The 24,689-nt window shown below is 38.0% G+C and overlaps 1 protein-coding gene across 1 annotated transcript in view; it reads right to left on the reverse strand.

Annotated features, from left to right (window-relative positions):
- The window catches only part of LPIN2 (lipin 2), a 76,187-nt gene that overhangs the window by 15,895 nt on the left and 35,603 nt on the right, over window positions 1-24,689 (reverse strand). The window contains exons 3-8 of the mRNA XM_081096937.1: window positions 22,635-22,730; window positions 18,726-19,027; window positions 9,356-9,463; window positions 8,741-8,864; window positions 7,059-7,401; window positions 3,075-3,174 (exon numbers count right to left, since the gene is read on the reverse strand). Of these exons, the coding sequence (XP_080953063.1) occupies window positions 3,075-3,174; window positions 7,059-7,401; window positions 8,741-8,864; window positions 9,356-9,463; window positions 18,726-19,027; window positions 22,635-22,730 (1,073 nt within the window). The remainder of the gene's footprint in view (window positions 1-3,074; window positions 3,175-7,058; window positions 7,402-8,740; window positions 8,865-9,355; window positions 9,464-18,725; window positions 19,028-22,634; window positions 22,731-24,689) is intronic.

Genomic DNA, 24,689 nt, shown 5'->3' on the forward strand with positions numbered 1-24,689 from the left:
TCAATATATACAGTCCAGTGTAGTTATAAGATCTTCAGAAAAGAATCTCAAATTTGAGCAGTAGATGGCAGCAGAATACAGATATGCCATAGCTAGAAAGCAGTTTCAAAAACTGTAGTTTTGCATCTGAACCAACAAAAGATTTAGGGTTTTGGATATGTTCTGTCTTAATAACAATGCACAATATCACAACACTGCAATTAACTTAGAATACTCTCTTCGCTGGAAATGGTGAAAAAGCCAAAGCCAATGTAAGGCAGCAAAACCTACTGCTATGCTGGGGCTGAAGGGAAAAGCTGACCCCATGGGTAAAACACAAACAGAAGGCTGCTATGTATTCACAAACACCTGTTTCCTCTTTATCCTGGGCACACAGCTACATCCCATTATGGTGTGGCCATGTGACCAGATGAGTTGTTGATGTGGACAGAAGGGGTGGGCTGTGCCCTTCCCAAGCCTGGCCCCTATAAACTACCCCATGTGATCCTCTCTCCTTTTCCTACTGAGTCCCTAAGGGGCTGATGGAACCTGAAGATGGAAGGAGTTTGTGCTCCTGAATCCCTGTGTGCAAGGCCTCCCACCAAACACCAGCACTGGAATATAGTTGACCCTGGAACAACATGGGTTTGAACAGTACCAATACACTTTACATGGATCTTTTCAAGAGATATTTTGTCAGTCTTCCATGTCCCTGGGTTTCACATCCATGTATTCAACCAACCATGGATTAAAACCAGTATTTTCTGGGGACGAGGAGGGCTGACTGTATGCACTATTTTATACCATTTTATATAAGGGACTTAAGCATCTGCAGATTTGGGTATCCAGGGTAGGTCTTGGAACCAATCCCTGTGGAGGGATGACTGTAGTTAAGTTTTGGGGGAGTCAAAAATTATATGTGAATTTTATATGTTGGTACCCCTAGCCCCCATATGGTTCAAGAGTCAACTATATCATCACATGAGCAAGAAACAAACGTCTATCGTGGGAAGCCACTGAGGTCTTGCGTTTTATCAGAGTAGCTAGTGTCACTTTTAACCAATACAGGGAAGATGCCACCTGACTCAACATGTCACCAAATCCACAAGGGTGATGTGATTTAAAGTTTAATTATGAATACTGAATATTTAGTCAAGATAACAATAAACACAATCATAACAAAATATATGTTTATAAGCATTACAACAGTCTCCCTATCTTTAATTATGTATGAAATGTTTCAAGAAATAATTTGTTCATGAGGTAAGAAACTTACCTAGTGAATAATGGTAAAATTATAATCGAGCACAGTAGGGTTCTATTGCTTATTTCCCCATTTTTTAAAAAAATCTTTTTTATTGATTTTTTTAGAGAGAAAGGAAGGGAGAGGGAGAGAAATATCGATCTGAGAGCAAAACATGGATTGGCTGCCACCTGCACACCCCTATCCAGGGACTGAGCCCACAACCCAGGCATGTGCCCTGACTGGGAGTCAAACCGGCAACTTTCTGGTGCATGGGATGACACCCAACCAACTGAGCCACACTGGCCAGGGCACTTTCCCCATTTTTTAAAAGGGAAACTAAGAAATCTATCTTAGGAATCTTGATGTAAGTAAATGATTAAGGACTGAGAAATCTGAAAGAAAGTACTAATTCTAAGACAGCTTACATTTTAATTTTCTTATTGGACAAAAAAAATGGAGCATTTCAGTTCTCTCACCTTAAAAACCCAACTACTGCCCGTCCAGCGTGGCTCAGTGGTTGAGCACTGACCTATGAACTAGGACAGTGATGGCGAACCTATGACACGCGTGTCAGAGGTGACACGAGAACTCATTTTTTTGTTTGATTTTTCTTTGTTAAATGGTATTTAAATATATAAAATAACTATAAAAAATATAAGCCTTTGTTTTACTATGGTTGCAAATATCAAAAAATTTCTATATGTGACATGGCACCAGAGTTAAGTTAGGGTTTTTCAAATGCTGACATGCGGAGCTCAAAAGGTTCGCCATCACTGAACTAAGAGATCACGATTCGATTCCCAGTCAGGGCACATGCCCAGGTTGCGGGCTCACTTCCCAGGTAAGGGGTGTGTAGGAGGCAGCCGATCAATGATTCTCTCTCATCATTGCTGTTTCTATCTCTCTCTCGCTCTCCCTTTCTCTCTAAAACCAATACAAATATATTAAAAAACCACAACAACTATTACTTCAAATGAAGTAAATATTTGAGACACATTTCCAGAGCTAGTAGGAAGGAGTTTAAGGACCTTCCAAAAGTATCTGCCAAAAATTTAAATAATCTTATAATGATCCCATCTATTCTAAATAAAAATTTAAATGTTTTCCAATAATTTATTTAAAAGTGCTAAGTATGTGTGCCTACGGTTCAGAATATTCAAACTATCCTTTCCATGAGAAAATTTGTGTTTTCTTTGTAATCACAGAGTACATTGGAATGGAATTCACCTACGAATGAAAATGAACTTCGGAAACAGTACAAGTATATTCTATCTGAGGTTTTAGAGTTATTTAAGGGGAAAATCATGAGGGAGGGAGAGGAAGAGGGACAGGAGGGGAGAGCTCTAGAGGATATGGGGTGCAGAGGCCAGTTGGAATGATGCCTCACCAGACTCAGGCTCGAATTCAGAAAAAGCATGGGAGCTCAGACTCAGTGAGAGAGTGAAGGCATTCTTTGTAAAAAGTTTTTCAATAAAGATATATTATCTTTAAAACATATAAGAAATGACACAAATGCTAAAGAATTTTCTTAAGCATGCTGAGTTGCATTAATACTATAACAGTGCTAATGTGAAGTCAGACCCATTGTATATCCATATGTAGGTTTAACTAGTGTACCTCTTCTTGTTACACTAAACATTTCTACATAAATAGCTGTTATTAGTTTCAAATCACTGCAGTCAAATCAACACACACACAATTTCAGAATCTTCTAAATCTGAAGCAAACCTCTAACTTAGCTAGAGGATATCATCATCACGCTCCTTTTTCTCAGATTAAATGTTTTACTCTAGAAATAGCTATACTATGTCAGAGCTGTTCACCCTTCAATATACAAGGAACACACTACCTTTTAGGGAAATAGAGAGCTGCAACTTCAGGTTCTAGAGCCTTTAAGTCATCTAGGTAAATATCGTCAGGTCCTTGGTGTTGGCTTCTCTTGTGGACACCTGTTTTTATAAGAAAAACATATCAGAGAAAGAAGTTAGTTATTCTTCATTTACAACTCTGCAAGAAAGCAAAGGTTTCCAAACAATAAAACCAATCATCATGATTTGAATTGGGCTTTATTTTTTAAACTGTCAAATCACCTTTTCATTTGTGGTTCTCAACCCCCCTTGCCAATGGAAGTGAAATTCAGTGTTTTACAGTTGCTCAATAAATATATGCTAATGTACTCATTCTTTCATTTGCTGACATGAGTAATCCTAGCCCCTAAAAATAATTTATATTTGACAATAAAGTTTATCAAGCACGACCAAGCTTGACAAAATCACTGGCATCAAGAAAGAAGCCATTATTCTAAAACCATGAAGGGAAGGTTGTTGGTGAGTAGGGTATTCACTTAGTGCCAAAGTATTACCTTCTAATTGCAAAAGGACAAAAATCCTTTACAACAAATAAATTTGGCAGACAATGATCACCTTAAACAAGTGATCATATTTAGCATCACTAATGTGAGACATTATGAGCTTCAATATGAAGTACCAAGTCATCCCATAAAGTAATCTTCAATTCAATAATAAAAAATACGTAACCCAAATCAAATTAAGCCCACTATAATAGTCACCAGCCACATGTGGCTACTGAGAACTTGAACGGCCCTAGTCTGGTGTGAGGTATGTAAAATGTGTTCACTTGTTTTTTATTCTTTTGTGAGAAGACTTAAAATTATATATGCAATTGCCGAAACCGGTTTGGCTCAGCGGATGGAGCGTTGGCCTGCGGACTGAAAGGTCCCGGGTTCGATTCCGGTCAAGGGCATGTACCTCGGTTGCGGGCACATCCCCAGTGGGGGATGTGCAGGAGGCAGCTGATCGATGTTTCTCTCTCATCGATGTTTCTAACTCTCTATCTCTCTCCCTTCCTCTCTGTGAAAAATCAATAAAATATATTAAAAAAAAATTATATATGCAATCCATATTACATTTCTATCTGACAGAGCTAACTTCCAGTTGAAGAAAATATGAGGATGTCATCTTGAAAAAACAACAGATTATCCAGAATGTAAGAAAGTATACCAGACAATTGACTGGGCTCTTCAAAAGGTCAATATCTTCAGTGTAGAGAAGGAAAAAAGTGTAGCAGTGTGTGTTTATGTATGAGGGAGTGTGTGTGTGTGTGTGTGTGTGCACACGCGGCGCACATGTACATGTAGGGAGGCTATTCTAAGTTTAAAAATGCAACATATGAACTTTGATGAGATCTTGGTTTGGAAAAGAATGGTAAAAAGCTATTCTTGATATGTTTAGGAAAATATGAATATGGATTCCTCAACATGACAATTGTTAGTGTTAGTTAGATAAGGTTTTATTCTTAAAAAGTGTATCTTCTTGGGGTTGTGAACACACAATACAATATACAGTTGATACATTATAGAATTGTACACCTGAAACCTATATAATTTCATCAACCAATGTCACTCCAATAAATTCAACTAAAAAAACCATGCAAAGTGTATCTTGGAGTATTTACAGGTGAAATGACATAATATCTGCATCTTGCTTCCAAATGGTTTACACCAATAAAAAACTTTGTGAGTGGAGAGACAGAGAGACAGAGACAGAGATAGAGCAAGAGTGAAAGCGTGTAAATATGCACAAAACTTTTCACAATAAAAGGTGGGGGGAGAGGAAGAAATGGGGTCAAATGAATGGTGGAATCACTTGGTGCCCCTAACTCTAGTCAGCTTCTACACTATGTGCTAGGAATAGGGGAATCAGTATTTCCTAAACTAAAACAAAGCATTCACCCTGACAACTGGATTTTCCCCCCTTAACATTTCTTAGAAGAACACATGGTTATGAGCTTTTAGTTTGAGAAGTGCTGATCTATGAAAGAGCAAGATGCCAAATTAGGCTGGATGATCACACTTGGCCACAAATACCCTTGATAGTCAAAGCCTTTTATTTTAAACTAGAGGCCTGGTGCACAAAAATATGTGCACTCGGGGGGGGAGGGAGAGGTGTCCTTCAGCCTGGCCGGTGCCCTCGCACAGTCTGGGACCCCTCAGGGGATGACCACCTGGTGGCTTAGGCCTGCTCCCCGGGGGATTGGGCCTAAGCTGGCAATCAGACATCACTCTGGCAGCCCGGCAGCCCTCGGGGGATGTCCACTTGCCAGCGGGGAGCAGGCCTAAGCTGCAGTCGGACATCCTTAGCACTGCTGAGGAGGCAGGAGAGGCTCTCACCACCACCACTGTGCTGGCAGCCATCAGCCTGGCTTGTGGCTGAGCAGAGCTCCCCCATGTGGGAGCGCACTGACCACCAGGGGGCAGCTCCTGCACTGAGCATCTGCCCCCTGGTGGTCAGTGTGTGTCATAGTGACCAGTCATTCCCAGTCTGTCTGCTGTTAGGGTCAGTTTGCATATTACCCTTTTACTATATAAGATGAGGCCTGGTGCACGGGTGGGGGCCGGCTGGCTTGCCCTGAAGGGTGTCCTGGATCAGGGTGGGAGTCCCGCTTGGGTGCCTGGCCAGCCTGGGTGAGGGGCTGATGGCTGTTTGCAGCTGGTCACACCCCCTTCAGGGTGGGGGTCCCCACTGGGGTGCCTGGCCAGTCTGGGTGAGGGGCTGAGGGCCGTTTTCAAGTTGGCCAGCGACTGAAGCTCCCAGCCTCTCCTTTTTTTCTTTTTTTTTTTTATATTCTGGGATTTATTTACCTTCTATAATTGAAACTTTGTTGCCATCACTGGAGCTGAGAGCCAGCTCCTACTTGCTCCAGCTCTGAGGCCACGGCCTGCTGAAATCAGGTATCTGGGGTTTGTTTAGCTTCTATAATTGAAACTTCATTGCTTTCGAAGCGCAGAGCCGGGCTGCGGCAGGTGGGGAACCTTGGCTTCCTCCATCACTGGAGCAAGCAAGCCTCCTGCTCACTTCAACTGTGTGGCTGTCAGCCGCCATCTTGGTTGGGTTAATTTGCATATCATGCTGATTAGCCAATGGGAGGTGTAGCGAAGGTAAGGTCAATTACCATGTTTGTCTATTATTACATAGGATAAGTTATTTCTGAGTGGCCCTGAAGAGCTATACATGTGGTGAATATTTACTAAATTAATTATCTATCCTTTGGTGTTAGAATTTTAAAAAATGGAAGTAGATATTTGGCTATATGTGACAATGTGTATTTTTAGGTAAGGTTTTACTTCCCTAAAAATAGGATCCAAGGCTAGTGTTCAGATAGTGAGTGTGTTTGGCTCTTACTGTAACAAATATCAATGAATAACTTTTGTTTTTAAACAGAAAGAATGTTATGATTTATTAAACTTGTATTCCAAAAGTGGGATAGAGATATTGAGCCAAGAGTTGGACACTACATTCTGTTTTAGAGGAAAATAGTCAGTGAAAGAGAACATATGCTAATTATTAGTAGTGTACATTTATCTATATATCTCATATTATTGAAAAAAAAAGTAATTAATTTGGCCTCAACTAACCAGAAGTCTTAGGTGAAAATATTTTTCTCTAGTCTAATTTTTTGTTGTTTAAACATAATTTTTTAGGATTCCACTTTACTTTATTGACACACCTTGTCAATAAAGTGGTTTATTTTACTCATTAACTTATTTAAATATATATTTTTGTTCAATAAGTGCTTCTCAAAGGCCTACTGAGTAGCAACAGCTGTGGGAGAGCAGGGAAGAAGTCAGATCCACTCCAATGGATCCTGTAGTGTGATGGGGAAGCCATATGAAACAAGTGATTCCAGTAGTGTTGTAACAGGTTCTGATCAAGCTGTACAAATATAATGGCAGTCATCACACATTATTTGAAACACTGAAATAATTTACCATCTAAATTTAGAGTACCTGATGCCAAATTAAACAAATAATTACCTTTCTTCTTTGATGGCGAGTCTACTTTAGCTGCTGGTTTTGATTCTGAGGGAGCCTCCACTAACGACGGGTTAGGAAGGTGGTCTGCATCTAACATAGATGAAATCTGAGGCTCAAGGAGAGGCTCAAGAAGTTCTGCAGCGCAAGTTGCATCGCTCATCCGCTTACACGGGGCTCTGGGTTTGGGTTTCACTATGGTACAGACTGTTTCTCCCATGGACGCATCCTTCTCAACTTCATTTATAAGGTGGTCCTCACTGGGAATTACCCGAAAATGGGTATTTTCTGATGGAGTAATCGTAGCTGTCCTGGGATGATGGTCAGATCTCTCTCTTTTGCTGACCTAAAAAAGTTGAAATGTTTAAAAATTAAACTACTTTCAAAAGTGTTATAGCCTATTTCTTGAGCTGGATGCAAATAAATGTGCTTATTTTATTTAAACAACATATTCAGTAAATACGTTATTTTCTATGTGTGAAATATTTCATAATTGAAAAGTGGGAAAACTAATAACCACATTTTGTTCAATATCATATTTATAAAAGTTATATTTATAACTGGTTCTACTATGAAGAGTTCAATATTGGAGAAGACTGAGGAGATAGATGACAATTTTTAGATACGAAGAGGGAGAATATTCATTTTCAGGGAGAAAACTTGAATGCTACAGAAAAATTTAGCCCTGCTTGCACTACCTTCAGGCTCTGTTAAAACAATGTAAGATGTTGAGTTATAATGTTGTACACCTGAAACTTACATGTTACAAACCAATTTTTTAAAAAGTAAAAGTGGGTAGTGAAGTCTCAAATGCAATCACACATATAAGCAAATGTATATCTTTAAAAAACTAGAGGTCTAAATATTTCCTCTTCCAAGAGACAGAGAAAGACAAACACCATATGATTTCACTTATATGTGGAACATAAAAAAAGAGAAGAAACAAAATGAAACAGAAACAAACTCATAGTACAAAAAATAAACTGATGGTTTCCAAAAGGGAGGAAGTCGTGGGGTTGGGCAGAAAAGGGCAAGGGAATTAAAAAGTATAAACTTCCAGTTATAAAAAAGTCACAGGAGTGTAATGTATAGCATAGGGAATAAGAGTCAGTAATGTCATAATAACTAGGTATGGTGACAGATGGTTATTAGAGTTATTATGGTGGTCATTTTGTAAGGTATACAAATGCTGAAACACTATGTTGTACACCTGAAACCAATATAATATTATTTGCCAACTCTAAAGTAAATTTTTAAAAATCAGAAAGAAAACCTTAAAGTTGGGGTAATCACATACATAAAATAAAAGCAGTCTCTCTCAAAAAATGAATAAATAAAAAATGTATCTTTCCAATTCTTTTTTCATTATGAGTTGGCAAAAAAGCTTTCACAATAATTTTCCTATTTAAAATTTCAGTGTGAAAATTCCATTAGGTACATTTTAAATTTTCCTTACTATAATGTTAATTAACAATCAACATTATTTACTAAATAGAAGCACAAAAAATAAAGCTAGATTTCCTTTGTTGTGCACAGTGCAAACATGAAAAATGTTAACTTTGAATTTACTTATGTGACCCCATGAGGGCACTACCATCATTTATGTTCATATGACTCAGTCAGCTATCACCCCTTCACTCATGGACAATAAACACACTACTCTGTAAGTAAGTAAACCCTAGTACCTTGGTGGACTCTGGGAACCCGCCCCACGTCCATTCCATGTGGGACTCGGATCTGAGTAGGCTCTCGGCGGGTTTCACCTCCAGCTCTGAATCACTCTTCGGACATGCTGCCGGGGAATACGGGCTGCAAACACATTACAAAGAAATGTAATGAATTTAAAGTCAGGAACTTCAGTGTTGCTGAGTTTGACAGATTAAAAGAAATGTAAGTTTGAATATATTAACTGTATCCTGCTGGTATAAAGAATCTATTTTTAAAATGTCAATTATTTCTTCCTCTTGAGTTTTTTATTAATAATAAAAACAGTGCGCACTAGTATTTATGGAGGACTTGCTGTAAACATTTTCTATGCATCATCCCATTTGATTCTCACAAGAAATCTATAAGAAAGGTAATTTTACAGGAGAGAATGTGCATAGAAAGATGGACAGTAAATTTAATCAAGTTTAAGAACAAAATAATTATTGAGAGAAAAGGTCCATATTCATGTTAAAAGTACACATTCAGTGCCTCTACTGTCTGAGAGAAATAGGAAGCATCATTACTGTCCAATAACGGAAAAGGCAATTTAATATATTTTTCCTTTAAGAAACAGAAATTTTGAAAATACTTACATGTCCAAAGGGGACCAATCTCCATCGGATAAGGGGTAGTGATCTCCAGAATGGAAGAGCAGAGGCTCCTTATATTCTTCTTCCTTTAAGGAAGCATTTGAAGATCCTCTGTGAAAGGGGGGCGGGGGAAAAAGGGCAGGAACAAAGATACTATGTCAGCTTAAAAATATCCCCCAAATCTATTGATACATCATCTAAAGTTTAAATGATGAAAAAGGCCTCTTAAAAGGAAAATATGAAGGAGAAGGGGGATTCACCGATGTCACCCAACATATCCTACTACAACCACTATTTAAATATGGGATAAACAGAGGAAGAAAGAAAAGATGATGTGATTAAAAATTCATTTTTACCTCCCTTAGTAATAACTGAGGGGGGTAGCGGGGAAGGGGTAATGGGGGGGGAGGGGTAAGGACACATATGTAATACCTTAATAAAGAAAGAAAAAAAAATGAGTATTTTTAAAAGTCATATATAGACATTAAAACCATAGGCGGTTGAACTAATACATTAATGTTTAATTTAATTTACCCTTTGCATTTCTTGAAGTTGCAGAGTTAATATAACTAACCTGCCACATAACCTTAAAATATCCCTCAGAAGCATGTGGGCCCGAATTTTTCATCTTTAGTTGGAAATTTATCACTTGTCCTATTTCACAGAGTCAATGTGAGATTTATGTGTTGAACATGTCATGTTGAAAGCTCTAAAAAGTATAAATAAAAGTACAAAAAAAAAAAACCACCAAAAAAAAAAAACTTTGAAAAGTGTAAAGCAGTTTTAGAGCATCTTATCTAGAAAATTCAATGTTCTACCAAAACTTAAAGGTAAAATGAGAATATCTACCACTTAATTTGCTAGACTAAAAATAGGTGTATAAACCAGTTTTAGTAGTTTTTAAAATTGCGTTTCTTCCTTTATATCTTAATTTAACATGCTCTCCTTAACTGCTAACTTTGACATGTAACAGTTTTTCCACATAGCAGCTCTTTCTAATTCAAGGTTTTCCTACTCTAATCTTCTTTTGCTCAGAAGTATTCAACTCTGGCATACAACCTCATTCAAAGGAAGAAAAACATATACTTGAAAAAGGCCAGCCCTAGCTGGTTTGGCTCAGTGGATAGAGCATTGGTCTGCAGGCTGAAGGGTCCCAGATTTGATTCCAGTCAAGGGCACATGCCTGGGTTGCAAGCTTGATCCCCAGTAGGGGACGTGCAGGAGGCAGCCAATCATTGATTCTCTCTCACCACTGATTTTCTATCTCTCTCTCCCTCTCCCTTCCTCCCTAAAATCTATAAAAATGTTTAAAAAAAAGAAAAGAAAAAGACCAACATCTAGGTAAATACCTTGTTTCTTAAGAAAAAATAAAATGCTCAAAGAGAAAAATCAGATGTTTATGTCCTTATTTGCCAAATTTAAAAGGATAGCACATCTTGACCCATCACTATTTATCTAGGTGAAAATGGTTTGAAAAGAACAATGTAAAAGCCACATTTTTTAAAATAAAAAATATTTTTGGAACATATTTCACTGCAGGATAAAAGATAATTCAAGATGAGTTCAGCAAAGCAAACTGGATTTAGTAAAATATTGAAAGACAGATCAGGCATCATTAAGAATTTATAACCCTAGGAAGACATGAAATTATTTTCTCTGGGCATATCCTGACACAAATAGAGTCCATTAGTTTAGACCCATTAGAGTGATGAAAAAGGTTGCTAATGCTGAGGTTCCTTTCAGTCCTGCAATTCTTTAACTAATTTAGGACTTCTAAAAACCTGCTAAAGCGCTTTTAAAATGGCACACATGCCTCAGAACAGGCAACCAGGTGGGCAAACCATGACATAGTACCTTAAACTAAGTACATGGCATAAGGATATAGGGAGTATACATATTAGAAATGTGAAGAAAATAGTATAAAGACTAACTTTATCTATGATGAAACAAAGGACAATTATAAGCATTAATGCCTAACATCAAATGATTTGCAGTAGGGTAAACAGTTTAATGTTGAATCAGGGTTGGTAGGTTGAGAGCTTCACTTGTGGAAGTTCATAATAAGTGTGTACAGAGCACTTCAGCCTTCACAGATGCACCTCAACATCATGTCTTCAAATTCAACATCATTTTATAAACCTTTCCCACTCAAAAGCCAACAGAGGTTACAAGATGTATACAACTGTCAAAATCCACTGAATTCTTAAGATCTATGTATATTATTAACCTAGAGGCCTGATGCACAAAATTCGTGCAAGTGGCTGGGCGCTTGCAGCCCCGGTTTCATCCGGAAGGTCGTCCAGAAGGTCGTTCAGCTGTCCAGTCTAATTAGCATAATACGCTTTTATTACTACAGACATAAATTATACCTCAATTTTTGAAAGTTGAGAGAAAATCCATAGAAAGTTAAAATAAAATCTAAATTACTTATGCAGGATAAATTAGAGGAACTAAGCGAGTTTTAAGTCTATTTAACTGGTAGTATGTAAGAGATAAATGGGGTTGCTAACTACCATGACCAAAGAACACTAACTCTGTTAACAATATGTTTATCCTCAACCTTTGCACAGTGTTGGTCAATAAATTTCAGTGACTAATGATCTAAGTTTCCATTTGGATATTCTACATTTCCCATACTAGTAAAAGATACCTTATAATGGAACTGAAAAGACCCTGCAATATTTCTTTGTCTGAGTCAGAAATGAAGAGGAGAAAGGGCAAGGAGCAAGACATAAGATTCATGTCACCACAGAAGATGATAGAGGGTACTCTAGAAGACAGTTACTGATCAGGAGATGAAGTATGAAGCCTCAAGGCAATAGATGCTGTCTGGGAAAAGTCTTAGGTTGCAATGAACATAGGGGTGCATATATCTTTACAAATATGTGTTTTCATATTTGGGGGGTAAGTACCCAGAAGAGGAATTGCTGGATGATATGTTAGTTCTACACCTAGTTTTTTGAGGAACTTCCATACTGTTTTCCATAGCGGCTTCACTTATTTACATTCCCACAGTGTACAAGAGTTCCCTTTCCTCCACATCCTCTCCAAAACTCATTTCTTATCTTCTTGATAACAGTCATTCTAACAGGTATAAGGTGGTGTCCTCATTGTGGTTTTGATTTTCTATTTCCCTAATAACTAGTGATGTTGAACATCTTTTCATTTATCTGTATGTTCACTGCAGCATTATACATAATTTTTTTTGAATTGATTCTAGAGAGGAAAGGAGAGGGAGAGAGAGATAGAAACATCAATGATAAGAGATAATCACTGACTGGCTGCTTCCTGCATGTCCCATATTGGGGATGTAGCCTGCAACCCGCACATGTGCCCCAACTGGGAATTGAACCATGACCTTCTGGTTCATAGGTAGACGCTTAACCCTTGAGCCATCATGGCCATGTGATTGCAGCACTATTATAACAGCAAGACATGCAAACAAAGTGTTCATATATATGGTATGTGCGTGTGTGTACACACACAGAATACTATTCAGCCATAAAAAGATAAAATATTGTCATTTGCAACAACATGGATGAGCTTGAGAATATTATGCCAAGTGAATTAAGTCGGATGAAAAGAACAAAAACTGTAATTTCACTCATATATGGAATATAAAACAAAAAGTAATACATGTACTAACAAAACTAACAAAACCAAACTCATAGACACAGACAACAAAATGGTGATTTCCAGAGGGAAAGAGGGCTTGGGAAGGGTGATGTGAGCAAAGGGGGTCAAGAATATGGTAATAAAGGGAAACTAAACTTCGGGTGGTGAGCATGCAATAAAATACACATTCATTGAATTACAATTTTGTATACCAGAAAATTATATAATGTTATTAACTAAAACCCCAATAAATTTAAAAAATCTTAGGCTCTCTGCACTCAACTCCCAGATATAATTGCAAGTAAGTCTCATTTTGGTGGATTAAAAAGTGTTTCCTTTTTGATGGTGTGTTCTTAAGCCTCCATTGTTGTTATTGCTGGGTATATTATGTATTTCCATCAGTGGCATGTTTTATATAATTGCACTCAAGGTTGTGCTATAGCACTATCCAATCTGAAAAGTCTTTTCCCTCCAATAAGCTATTTACCAGGTGTACCAGTTAACAATGCGGATTTTTTCAATAGATAGAGTTACACATGCTAGTATGTTGATATATATGCGATTTGATATGTATGCTATTTTGTTGTATTGACAGCAAGCTTCAAAACTTCGTATGTCAAATTTGCTGAACATGCTAACATTATAGATATTTTTACACTTAAAAATGTCAAATTTCATGTCAAAAAAAGAGCATTTGCAGAACTTTTAATTCATTACTTTATTTTGAAGAAAAGTGCTGCTGAAAGTTATTGTATACTTCAGGAAGCTTATGGTGAACATGCTCCATCTCAAGATACTTGTGAACGCTGGTTTAAATGCTTTAAAAGTGATGATTTCTATGTGAAAGACAAAGAACGTCCAGGTCAACCGAAAAAGTTTGAAGACCAACAATTACAAGCATTATTGGATGAAGATGCATGTCAAACTCAAAAACAACTTGCAGAAAGATTAAACGTTGTTCAGCAAACAATTTCTGATTGTTTACAAGCAAAGGGAAAGATTTTAAAGGAAGGAAAATGGGTGCCACATCAACTGAACGAAAGAGAAATTGAAAACTGAAAAGTCATCAGTAAAATGTTGACACGAAAGAAAAGTCTTTTTTGCATCGAATTGTGACTGGTGATGAAAAGTGGATTTATTTTGAGAATCCCAAATGCACAAAATCATGGGTTGATCCAGGTCAACCATCAACATCGACTGCAAGGCCAAATCGCTTTGAAAAGAAGACCATGCTCTGCATTTGGTGGGATCAGGAAGGTGTGGTGTATTAAGAGCTTCTAAAACCAGGTGAAACCGTTAATACTGATCGCTACCGACAACGAATAATCAATTTGAACCACGCTTTGATCATAAAACGATCAGAATGGGCCAGAAGATAGGGCAAAGTAATTCTGCTTCATGATGACGCACCATCGGACACTTAAAAACCAGTTAAAGACACGTTAAAGATCCTGCCTGGGAAGTATTAACCCACCCACTGTATTCACCAGACCTTGCTCCTTCAGAATACCACTTGTTCCAATCGATGGCACATGCACTTTCTGAGCAGCACTTCAAAACATACGAAGAAGTGGAAAATTGGGTCTCTGAATGGTTTGCCTCAAAACAAGAAAAGTTCTATTGGGATGGTATCTACAAATTACCTGAAAGATGGGGGAAATGTGTAGCTAGCAATGGACATTACTTTGAATAAAGCACTTTTGATGTTTCTCTTGAAATTATCCTGTTTTCTTTGATTACAAAATCCGCATTATTAACCGGTACATCTGGTATGTCCGTACATCCTCTGGAAGGACAAACATGGCTTTTGAACTATATTTAAGCTGAAAGTCCAATTTTAGGAAGGGACAGAGGTTCATTAGGTACAGCTTACACAAAGCTCTGTGTAGTTTAAAACTCCAATTTCCACAAATTGAGTTTCTTCTACCTTGTGATATAGTAACCTGCTTCAGAGAATGATGCCGTCTTTCATTTGCCTTCTTCAGGAGCCTTAATTAACCTTAATTCTCTTATGAATGAAAAGATTTTAAATAGAATGTTATCTATCAAAATAAAATCATTTATTTTAGGTATCTTCTCTAGAAACAGAATTTCTTTCCTAAGTGGTAGGAGTTAAGGAGGGTAAGATATTTAAAAGTTGCAAATTCCACCCAGCTAGTGTGGCTCCATGCTTGAGCGTGAGCCAATGAACCACGAGATCATGGTTAGACTCCTGTCAGGCCACAAGCCTGGGTTGTGGACTTGATCCTCAGTGTGGGCAAGCAGGAGGCAGCCGATCAATGATTCTCTCTCATAACTGATGTTTCTATATCTCTCTCCTTTCTTCTCTAAATTCAACAAAAATATTTTTTAAAAAGTTCCAAATTCCAATACTATATAGCTCTAGGTCTCACTACTGCAAAGACGGTAGACTTTCTATTCTTTTTTCTTTCAGATTCTTTAACGTGTCACTTAATGTGATGTTAATACTTTTGACCCTAAATATCTTCATCCAAATTATTTTAGAATCTAAATAATGAGCAGAAAGGACCTTGCAAACCATGTAGCTTAATTCCCTTATTTCACAGATTAAGAAAATGAAGGCCTGGAGTGATCAGGAAGTAGCTATTCCACAATCAGAAGTTTAACTGGTTCAGTTTTCTACCTTTTATCAGCTTAGCGCTTATTTCAGTATATGACCTGAACTTTCACAACTGTTATATCTTGTCTTTTCAAACTCCTAATATCTGTTGGCTGCATAATTAAGCAGATCCTGTTTTAAGGAAATTTCAGGAAAGTGTTCCTCCAAGTGGTAGCATCTATGATTCACTGGTACCTACAGAAAAGGCAAACCACTAAACTTATGAAAATTGTTACAAGGCCCTAGTTTACATGCATTCTGATATGCCAAGCAAGCAAGGTTGTTGTTTAAATAGAGAAGCTGGAAACCATGTCACTGTAGACCAAATCAGTACACCAACAGATTTGGTTGATGCAGCCTTTCACACAATCTGGAAAAGAAAGGCATTCACCAATATTTTTGTCAAGTGTCCACCTGCAGCACTCGTTTACAAAATTCCTCTAGAACAATAATTCTTGTGCATCTAGTAGATGACTTCGCATATGTTTCAGAAATGTTTTAACTTCCCAGGTTGGTACTATGCTGTTTTCCTGAAACTAATGTAATATTGAATGTCAACTGTAATTGAAAAATAGAAAAAAAATAAAAATAAAGCTGCAGGTTGTTCAGGAGTTCTAAACTTGGTTCTATGTTATACAAAGGACTTTGCTGAACATTCGTCAACAAAACTTTGAAGGCGAAACTTTTACTTCAGGATCCTTCCTGGTGGGTCTTAAACATTTCCAGGAATTAAGGCACTCAAGGGATTATTAATGCTAATCCAAATAAAATTTAGACGCATGTGCATTTTGAGTTTTTTGTCAAAAGAATACATTTCCTGCCCACTACACATTTTAATATAAATAAATCAAAACTTTTAAAGGAACTGTTTACACTGTTAATAGAACCAAAATCAAATAATAAAAGATCTCAAAGGGCCTTCTAGTATATTCTCTTAGGAAAGGAAAAGACAAATAACCCTTAAGAGACTGGAAGCAGGAAGAAAATAATAAGAGTCTCTTTTTAAGAAACTATGGTACTCTGTATTAGCTTAAAGTTCTTTGGGGCTTTAATTAAGCTCTTCCCAGCTAGTGTTTTGACACTGACCAAAAAAAAAAAAAAAAAAAACAGCTGAATTATTTTAAATTTTTTTTAGGTATAGTTTACACTGGTCTGTAGAGTCTAAAGTACTTCTTGCTTTCTTCTGTTGTTTAGTTTTAACAGAGGAATTCTGTACTCTAGGAGAACTGAAGTAAAAATCTACAGTGTGGGAAGACTGAGAAAGAATGTCTCAAATATGGTAGTTGAGTAATAAAAGATGGGCAGAAAAGGAGTTCATAAATTAAAAATTACTATCACATATAGAATTTTTTTCCAGAATTTACAACCCAGATTTTAAAGTTTTGGAAAATAAGTTAACAGTTTTGCCAAAAAGGGATTATTATACTATGTTATTCATTAACAAAGTATAACTATCCTATCTAATAATAGACAAAGATTGCAACTGACCATACCTTCGCTAAGCCTCGCATTGGCTAATCAACGAGATATGCAAATTAACCGCCAACAAAGATGGTGGTTAATTTGCATACAGAGGCGCGAAGGCGGAGCGAAGACTGAAGGCGGAGCAGCAAGGGCTGTGAAGGCGACTCTGGCCGGAGTGGCACCAGTTTTCCTCCGGCACCCAGGACCCAGGTCTATTGCACGAATCTTTAGTGCAACAGGCCTCTAGTAATACAATAAAAGCACTTTTTTCCTGACTTCACCATTTAAAACAAAAACTTGGTCAATCAAGCATATACTAGGTCACAACAGAGTTTACAATTGGTATATATTTGGTTTCTATAACTAGAGACAGAAATTATTTTTCATGAAGAGAACTTTAAAGCACTATTTTCCCAGGAAGTAGGGCATAATCTCTTTTCAGCAGCTGAGATGAAAGGATACAAGTGGACCAGCACACATGTCACAATGCCATCCTCCCCCACCCCAATTCTCATAAAAGATTTGAAAATTTAGGGATGCTTGTGGGCAGCAGCTTCTTGTTCAATGGTTACCAATGAAGATAAGCACCCCACTGACACACCTATGATCCTTCCTGTGCCAGTGCAACCACTGAGTATAAAAGGTGAGAGATAATCTAAAAATACAATCTTAAATGAAAAAATACATGTCCTACCCCAAATTGCTACCTTTCAACCTCAGACATTGCTGACTTGAAAACTGGCATCTAATGAACTGGTGAATAAGTAGTCATCAAGATTTCTCACTTAAAACAAAACAAAACCCTTCTTTCCTCTTTTAACTTACCAGGATGTTTTTTTAAAAATTTTTAATCATTTTGTTATTTTTCAATTACAGTTGATATACAATATTATATTAGTTTCAGATGTAGACCCCAGCGATTAGACATTATATATAACTTAGTGATCATCCCGGTAAGTCTGTACCCATCCTACACCATGACAGTTAGTAGAATGTTATTGACTATATGCCCTATGATGTACTTTACATCCCCATGACTATCTGTAAAAACCAATTTGTATTTTTTAATCCCTTTACTTTTTTCACCTCCAAACCTCCTCCTATCTGGCAACCAACAAAATGTTCTCTGTATCTATGATTCTGCTTCTGTTTTGCTTTGTTTCCTTTTTTTAGATTCATTTGTTAACATATATGTGTTTATTGACATTTTATTGTTCATATTTTTAAATCTTTTTTTCCTTCTTTTTAATAATTCTCAGGAATAGGTGAGATACTAAGCACAAGACCACTGGGTTAGGAAATAAATAGTCCTGATGTTTGTATCTGCGTACCCAGAGGTGAGTCACTAGTTCAGATCTTCTTTGAGACTTACAATTTATTTGGCTTTTGGAAACTTACTGGATGAAAAGACACACATTGCCAGTCTGTTTTAAATGATATTTGAGCACTACCGTAGGAAGTCTGATGGCAAATTTTGTCAAGTTATGGAAAGAAAAAAAAGAAAATGCCTTTCCTACTTGATTCCACAACAAACTGTCAAGGGGAAAAACAAGTCCAAACCTCATACTGTAGACCCATAAAAGAAACAGCTTCTCACTTTAGCTGTGTTCTGTTTGGAGCATGCATGAACATCTGGCATCTGCACAAAGAGCCCTCCCAGACTGAGAGTCCTACCTTGCTGACTGGGCCCCCTTGTCATCATCAGAGCTCAGATCCATATCCATAGTGTCTTCTGCAGCAGGGGAAACTGTCTGGTCTTCCTTTTTACTGTCCTGTTTGCATTTCTTTCTCCTTCTTTTTTTCTTTTTCACAGAACTTGGAGTAAAAACCGTCTCTGTTTCCAAGATGTGCGAGATGTTGGAACTCTGAGATGGTCTTTCATTTCCAACCGATTTTACCAAAAGGGAGTCAATATCTTTAAAGAACTGATCTTCGGTAGGAATTGGTGAAGTGGCAAGGTAAGCAGGAAGTTTTTCCTTAAAGAGAACATAAAGAAAGAAAAGTTGTCCACGGCAAATTGGACAACCAAAATAATAATAAATTCTTTGCATATCTAAATTTTCATAGTGGCAGAAACAATAGTCCCTGAAGGCAAGAAAGTCACACTGAACTGGGGCACTGTCCACTCTAAATAGGTCTTTACTTTATTGCCCACAGCTTTATTAGCTCACTTTGGTCCACATAACTCAATATGTTTGGAGGAACCATTATGCCAAGACAGCATGGAACATGAGAGCTATAATTAAAGCAAAGCCAATTAAATTATCTGTAAAAAGAAATTCAAAGCAGCAGCAGATGAATTCCAAGGAAGTGTTACAAAGCATCTCTAAAGAACTTACAAAGAACAGTAAAAACGGACAAAGCAGAAGGCAAGGACAAAAATACCCCATCAGACAACGGACAATAGGACAGTGGTTCCCAACTTTTTTTTGGCCATGCCCCACCTAAGCATCTATAAAATCCTGATGCCCATCCTGTCACATATAATTCTTATTATTCAAAAAGTGAACTCCTGTTCACGTGGAGGAAGCCTGAAAGGCCATTAACTTGGTCTAAACAAGCTTCCAAAGACTATGGCATCCATGAAAGAGAAAAATAAAAGAAGGAAAGGACAGTTAAAGTACTGAGGAAGAAATCCCTAAGAAATTGTTTAAAAAAATAGTAACATGAAGGGACATGAAAAAATACCAAATAAAGTTTCAAAACATAATAGAGAACTGACATGCATAAATATGTCAAAATATACATTTATATACTGTATACGAGGCCCCTAGAACCATAAGAAATGCAAAAAATTCACTGTTAATAACTCACTCTCAAATTCACCTCCTTAAAAGTTAAACTGCCCCCTCTTTAGGGTGTGTGCCCCACGTTGGGAACCACTGGGTTAAGTGAAGTGAGAAACTATGGTAAAATTTATACTTAATGCTTGTGTTTGCCAAATTAATTGAAGATGGAGGAAGATGATTATAACAGAAACAATACTCTGTAACAAATAAAATTAGTGGATTTTTAAATCGTAAAACATTTAAGATACCCTTTTAGAAATTAAAAAGAAGAAAATAAACCCCAACGATTAGAAATAAACTCTTATTTTATTATTAAATAAATGATCAAGTCTTGTGTTCAGGAAATTAACTTCATAATCATTTGCTTCATTCTTTCATGTCATGGAGGAAATGGAAGGTAGGTAACAGAGATCCAAATTAGCCTCATGTAATTCAGAACACTCTTTATATAATATACTGAAAATAAGTGGGTTTCCATAATTGTTTTAAATCAAGCATTTGAATTTAGGTTTGGTAAATATATTACACCAAGGCCAAAGTTTTGTTTTCCCAAGCAAAATTTGTATTCACCAACAACACATACTTAGAGAGAAACTGCAATGATAAGATATTATCAAAGTGACAGGCTGTGGTCTCTGACATCCAGAGGTCTTTTAATTTAATGGTTTTTGTTATAAAGTTTACTTGTACTTTTTTTTTTACATGATAATCTCTTTATATGTATACTAGAGGCCCGGTGCACGAAATTCATGCACGGGATGGGGGGGGGGGGTGTCCCTCAGCCTGGCCTGCACCCTCTCCATCCTTCTTGCAATCTGGGACCACTGGCTCCTAATCGCTCACCTGCCTGATTGCCCCTAACCACCTCTGCCTGCCGGCCTGATGCCCCTGACTGCTTCCTTGCCGGCCTGATCGCCTCTAACCACCGCTGCCTGCTGACCTGATCGCTTCTAATCACCTCTGCCTGCCAGCCTGATTGTCCCCTAACTGCTCCCCTACCAGCCTGATCACCCCCTAACTGCTTTCCCCTGCCGGCCTGATCACCCCTTACCACCTCTGCCTCGGCACCACCCCAACATGGCTTTGTCCGGAGGGACATCCAGAAGATGTCCAGTCTAATTAGCATATTACCCTTTTATTAGTATAGATATTTTAAATTGATTTCAGAGAGAGGAGGGGAGAGGGGGAGAGAGAGAGAGAAACATCGATGAGAAAGAAACATTTATCAGTTGCCTCCAGCACGCACCCTGGGGACCAGACCTGCATCCTAGTTATGTGCCCTGACCTGGAATTGAAACTGTGACCTTTCGGTGCATGGGACAATGCTCAACCAACTAAGCCTCATGGGCCATAGTGATCTGAGATTTTATTCTTTACTAAAGGCCTGGTGCATGGATTCGTGCACTGGTGGGGTCCCTCAGCCTGGCCTGTGGGGGTTGGGCCGAAACCAGCTCTCCAAAATCCCCCAAGGGGTCCTGGATTGTGAGAGGGCAATTCTTGAGTGACACACCCCGGAATTGGGCTCCCTCCTCTCTGGTTCCGGGTATGTCACCTGAGAACCACAGCTGCCAAGTCATTGCAGCTCAGCAGCTCCTGGTCCTGGTGGTCAGTGCGTGTCATAGCTACCGGTTGCAGCGTCTGCCCCCTTGTGGTCATTGCACATCATAGCTACCAGTTGGACAGTCGAATGGTCACTTAGGCTGATAGATAGATAGAGATATAGATAATGAAAGATTTAACAATGAGTTCTAAGAATTTTTTAAAAGATCCTCATTAAATCTATTAAGGATAGTTTACTACCAACTTAAATCAATGGATACAAAGGAGAGGAGGAAAGGGAGAGAGGAGTAGAGGGGTAGAGAAAGAGAGGGGAAAAGAGGGAGAGGAAGGAAAGGGGGGGAGAGGGGGAGGCAGGGAGGGAGAAGGGGAGGGAGAAAGAGAGGCAGGGAGGGAAGGGGAGGGAGAAGGATGGGGAGAGAGGGAGAAGGAGAAGGATGGGGAAGGGGGTTGGGGAAGAGGTTGGGGTAGGAGGGGGAGGGAATGTGTGTTGGTAAGGACAAGTTGTGCTCTCTCGCTTAAAGAAGCCAAGTATGCAGTAATTGCTTATAAAGGGTATAGGCCAGCCGTGGGCAAACTACGGCCCGCGGGCCGGATCCGGCCCATTTGAAATGAATAAAACTAAAAAATAAAAAGACTGTACCCTTTTATGTAATGATGTTTACTTTGAATTTATATTAGTTCACACAAACACTCCATCCATGCTTTTGTTCCGGCCCTCCGGTCCAGTTTAAGAACCCATTGTGGCCCTCGAGTCAAAAAGTTTGCCCACCCCTGGTATAGGCTGATTTAATTCCCTTGAGACCTTAATGAACTTCACCATGACTATTCAAGGTTTGAGATACAATGTCCCAAATCAAAATGGTAAACTTGCTTTCCAAGTTTAAAGGTCACATGTGTACCAACACACACATAATCTGAAGAAATACACCTTGATTACTTAGGCAGAACTCAAATGTATTCAAGTCAAGGTATAAACTATAACAGACACTAAATAAGAAAGCTCATTAAAGTTAGAGAAAAAGATGTGCCTTTCCTTATTAAAACAAAGCAAGTATGAAGGCCTTCTGCATTCTCTCTGACCCCTGAAATCTGGCATGGAGAAACGATCCTTCTCCACTCCTCCAGCTCCTTTCTGACGTACAACTAACCATGAAAAATGAATATTTCTGTTTGGGGCTATGCACCAGAGGCCTGAATACAATGAATAAAGTGGATATGACCCACTAGAACTCACATATTCCTCTTCAGTCTCCTCCACAAAGAAAGCTTCTCCATTGTCACCCAATTTCATATGAAGATCCACTGCATCACCATTGATTTCTATATCAATCTAAAAGGAGAAACAAAGTGCAATTTAGCATTAAGAGTCTTTCATTCAGGCTAAACTAAGGCTAAATTCTGGGTTCTCAAGTCAAACTTAGTAATGAAATTCCTAGAGTGACAGCCCCAGAGAAACAATGCTACCTGCCACATATCCCACCCCTAAAAAACCCCAAACAAACCTTGGGGGATAGTGTCGGAGGGGATGGTAATCAGGGATTGAAAGAAAATGTTTTATCATCTATTTTTATAACATATAAACATTTTAAATTATTTAATTCCCAAATATCATAGAATAGGGGGAACATCATCGTAAACAAACATCTGAGCACTGTCAGAGTTATAGCACAGGTATGTCTCCCTTTTTGCGCAGTTCAGATAAACACAAATTTCAGTTACCAATGTATGTTAACTGTGAGTAACTACAGAAAGCACAAATTTCACTGCCAGCTCTTCTGTCCACAAATCACTACATAAATAATAGATGCCCATCATGATCAATAACCTATCTTGTCACTTTTTCAAAGTCTGTTGGTGACTGGTCCTAGCACTGTTACTCGGTTCAGACAATAAAGCAGAGTTGTGTTGCCTCCTTGTCTCCAGTGATAAACTCATGTAACATTTTATAAAAACGAATAATTGAAAAAGGAAACTGACCAAGATCAAAGTGCAGTACAGAAAAAAAGAGTAATAGTATTAGAAGTAAAACTCAAATGAAATGTAAACAGTTATAGAGTGGCTCAGGTGATTGAGCGTTGCCCCGTACATCAAATGACTGCCAGTTCTATTCTTGATCAGGGCACATATTGGGGTTGCAGGTTTGATCCCCCAGTCAGGGGACATATGGAAGGCAACCTATTGCTGTTTCTCTCTCACATCGATGCTTCTTTCTCTCTCTCCTCTGTCTCCCTACCCTTACCTTCCTCTTTCTAAATATGTCTTTGGATGAAGATTTTTTTAAAAATGAAGAAGAAATAGCTGATGGTGGGAACAGTGGCCCTGCTGCCATTCAAGAGACTCAAATGTGCAGCCCAAGGAACTTGGTGAAGGTGAGCTTATCCACAAATAGAAGGAAAGTGGTTGTGACGAAAACGATGAAGATGGTCCTGAGGAAAGTGACATAGGCAAAAAATGTTCAGGTTAAAGGAGCTCTCAAAGATACTTTATGACATTGAAAGTTCAAAGGCTGAAAAGTTAGAAGTTAACTTAAACTTACAGAGTATTAATTAGGAATAAACTTAAACAAGGAGATAAAGGACTTGTACTCAGAAAACTACAGGATGTTAAAAAAAGAGATAGATGAGGATATAAACAAGTGGCAGAATATACCATGTTCATGGATTGGTAGAATTAACATTATTAAAATGTCCATACTACCAAAAGCAAGCTATAGATTCAATGCAATCCCTATTAAAATACCAATGGCACATTTCAAAGATTAAGAAACAAATATTCCAAAAATTTATATGGAACCAAAAAGACCCTGAATAGTCACAGCAATCTTCAGAAAGAACAACAAAGTTGGAGGGATCACAATACTAGATTATCAAGTTATACTATGAATCCACTGTAATTGCAACAGCCTGGTACTGGCACAAGAACAGGCATATAGATCAATGGAAGAGAACAGAGAACCCAGAAATCAACCCAAACCATTATGCTCAATTAATATTTGACAAAGGAGGCAAGAGCATACAATGAGTCAAGACAGTCTCTTCAATAAATGGTGCTGGGAAAATTGGATCATTACATGCAAAAAATGAAACTAGACCATCAACTTACACCATACACAAAAATAAACTCAAAATGGGTAAAAGACAAATGTAAGTCGTGAAACCATAAAAATCCTAGAAGAAACCATGGGCAGCAAAATCTCAGACATCTCTCATAGCAATATGCTTGTGGCTACATCTTCTAGGGCAAGGGAAACTAAGGAGAAAATAAACAAATGGGACTGCATCAAAATAAA

The sequence above is a fragment of the Myotis nattereri genome (genome assembly GCF_964212035.1).
Source record: "Myotis nattereri genome assembly, chromosome: 8".
Taxonomy (NCBI): Eukaryota; Metazoa; Chordata; class Mammalia; order Chiroptera; family Vespertilionidae; genus Myotis; species Myotis nattereri.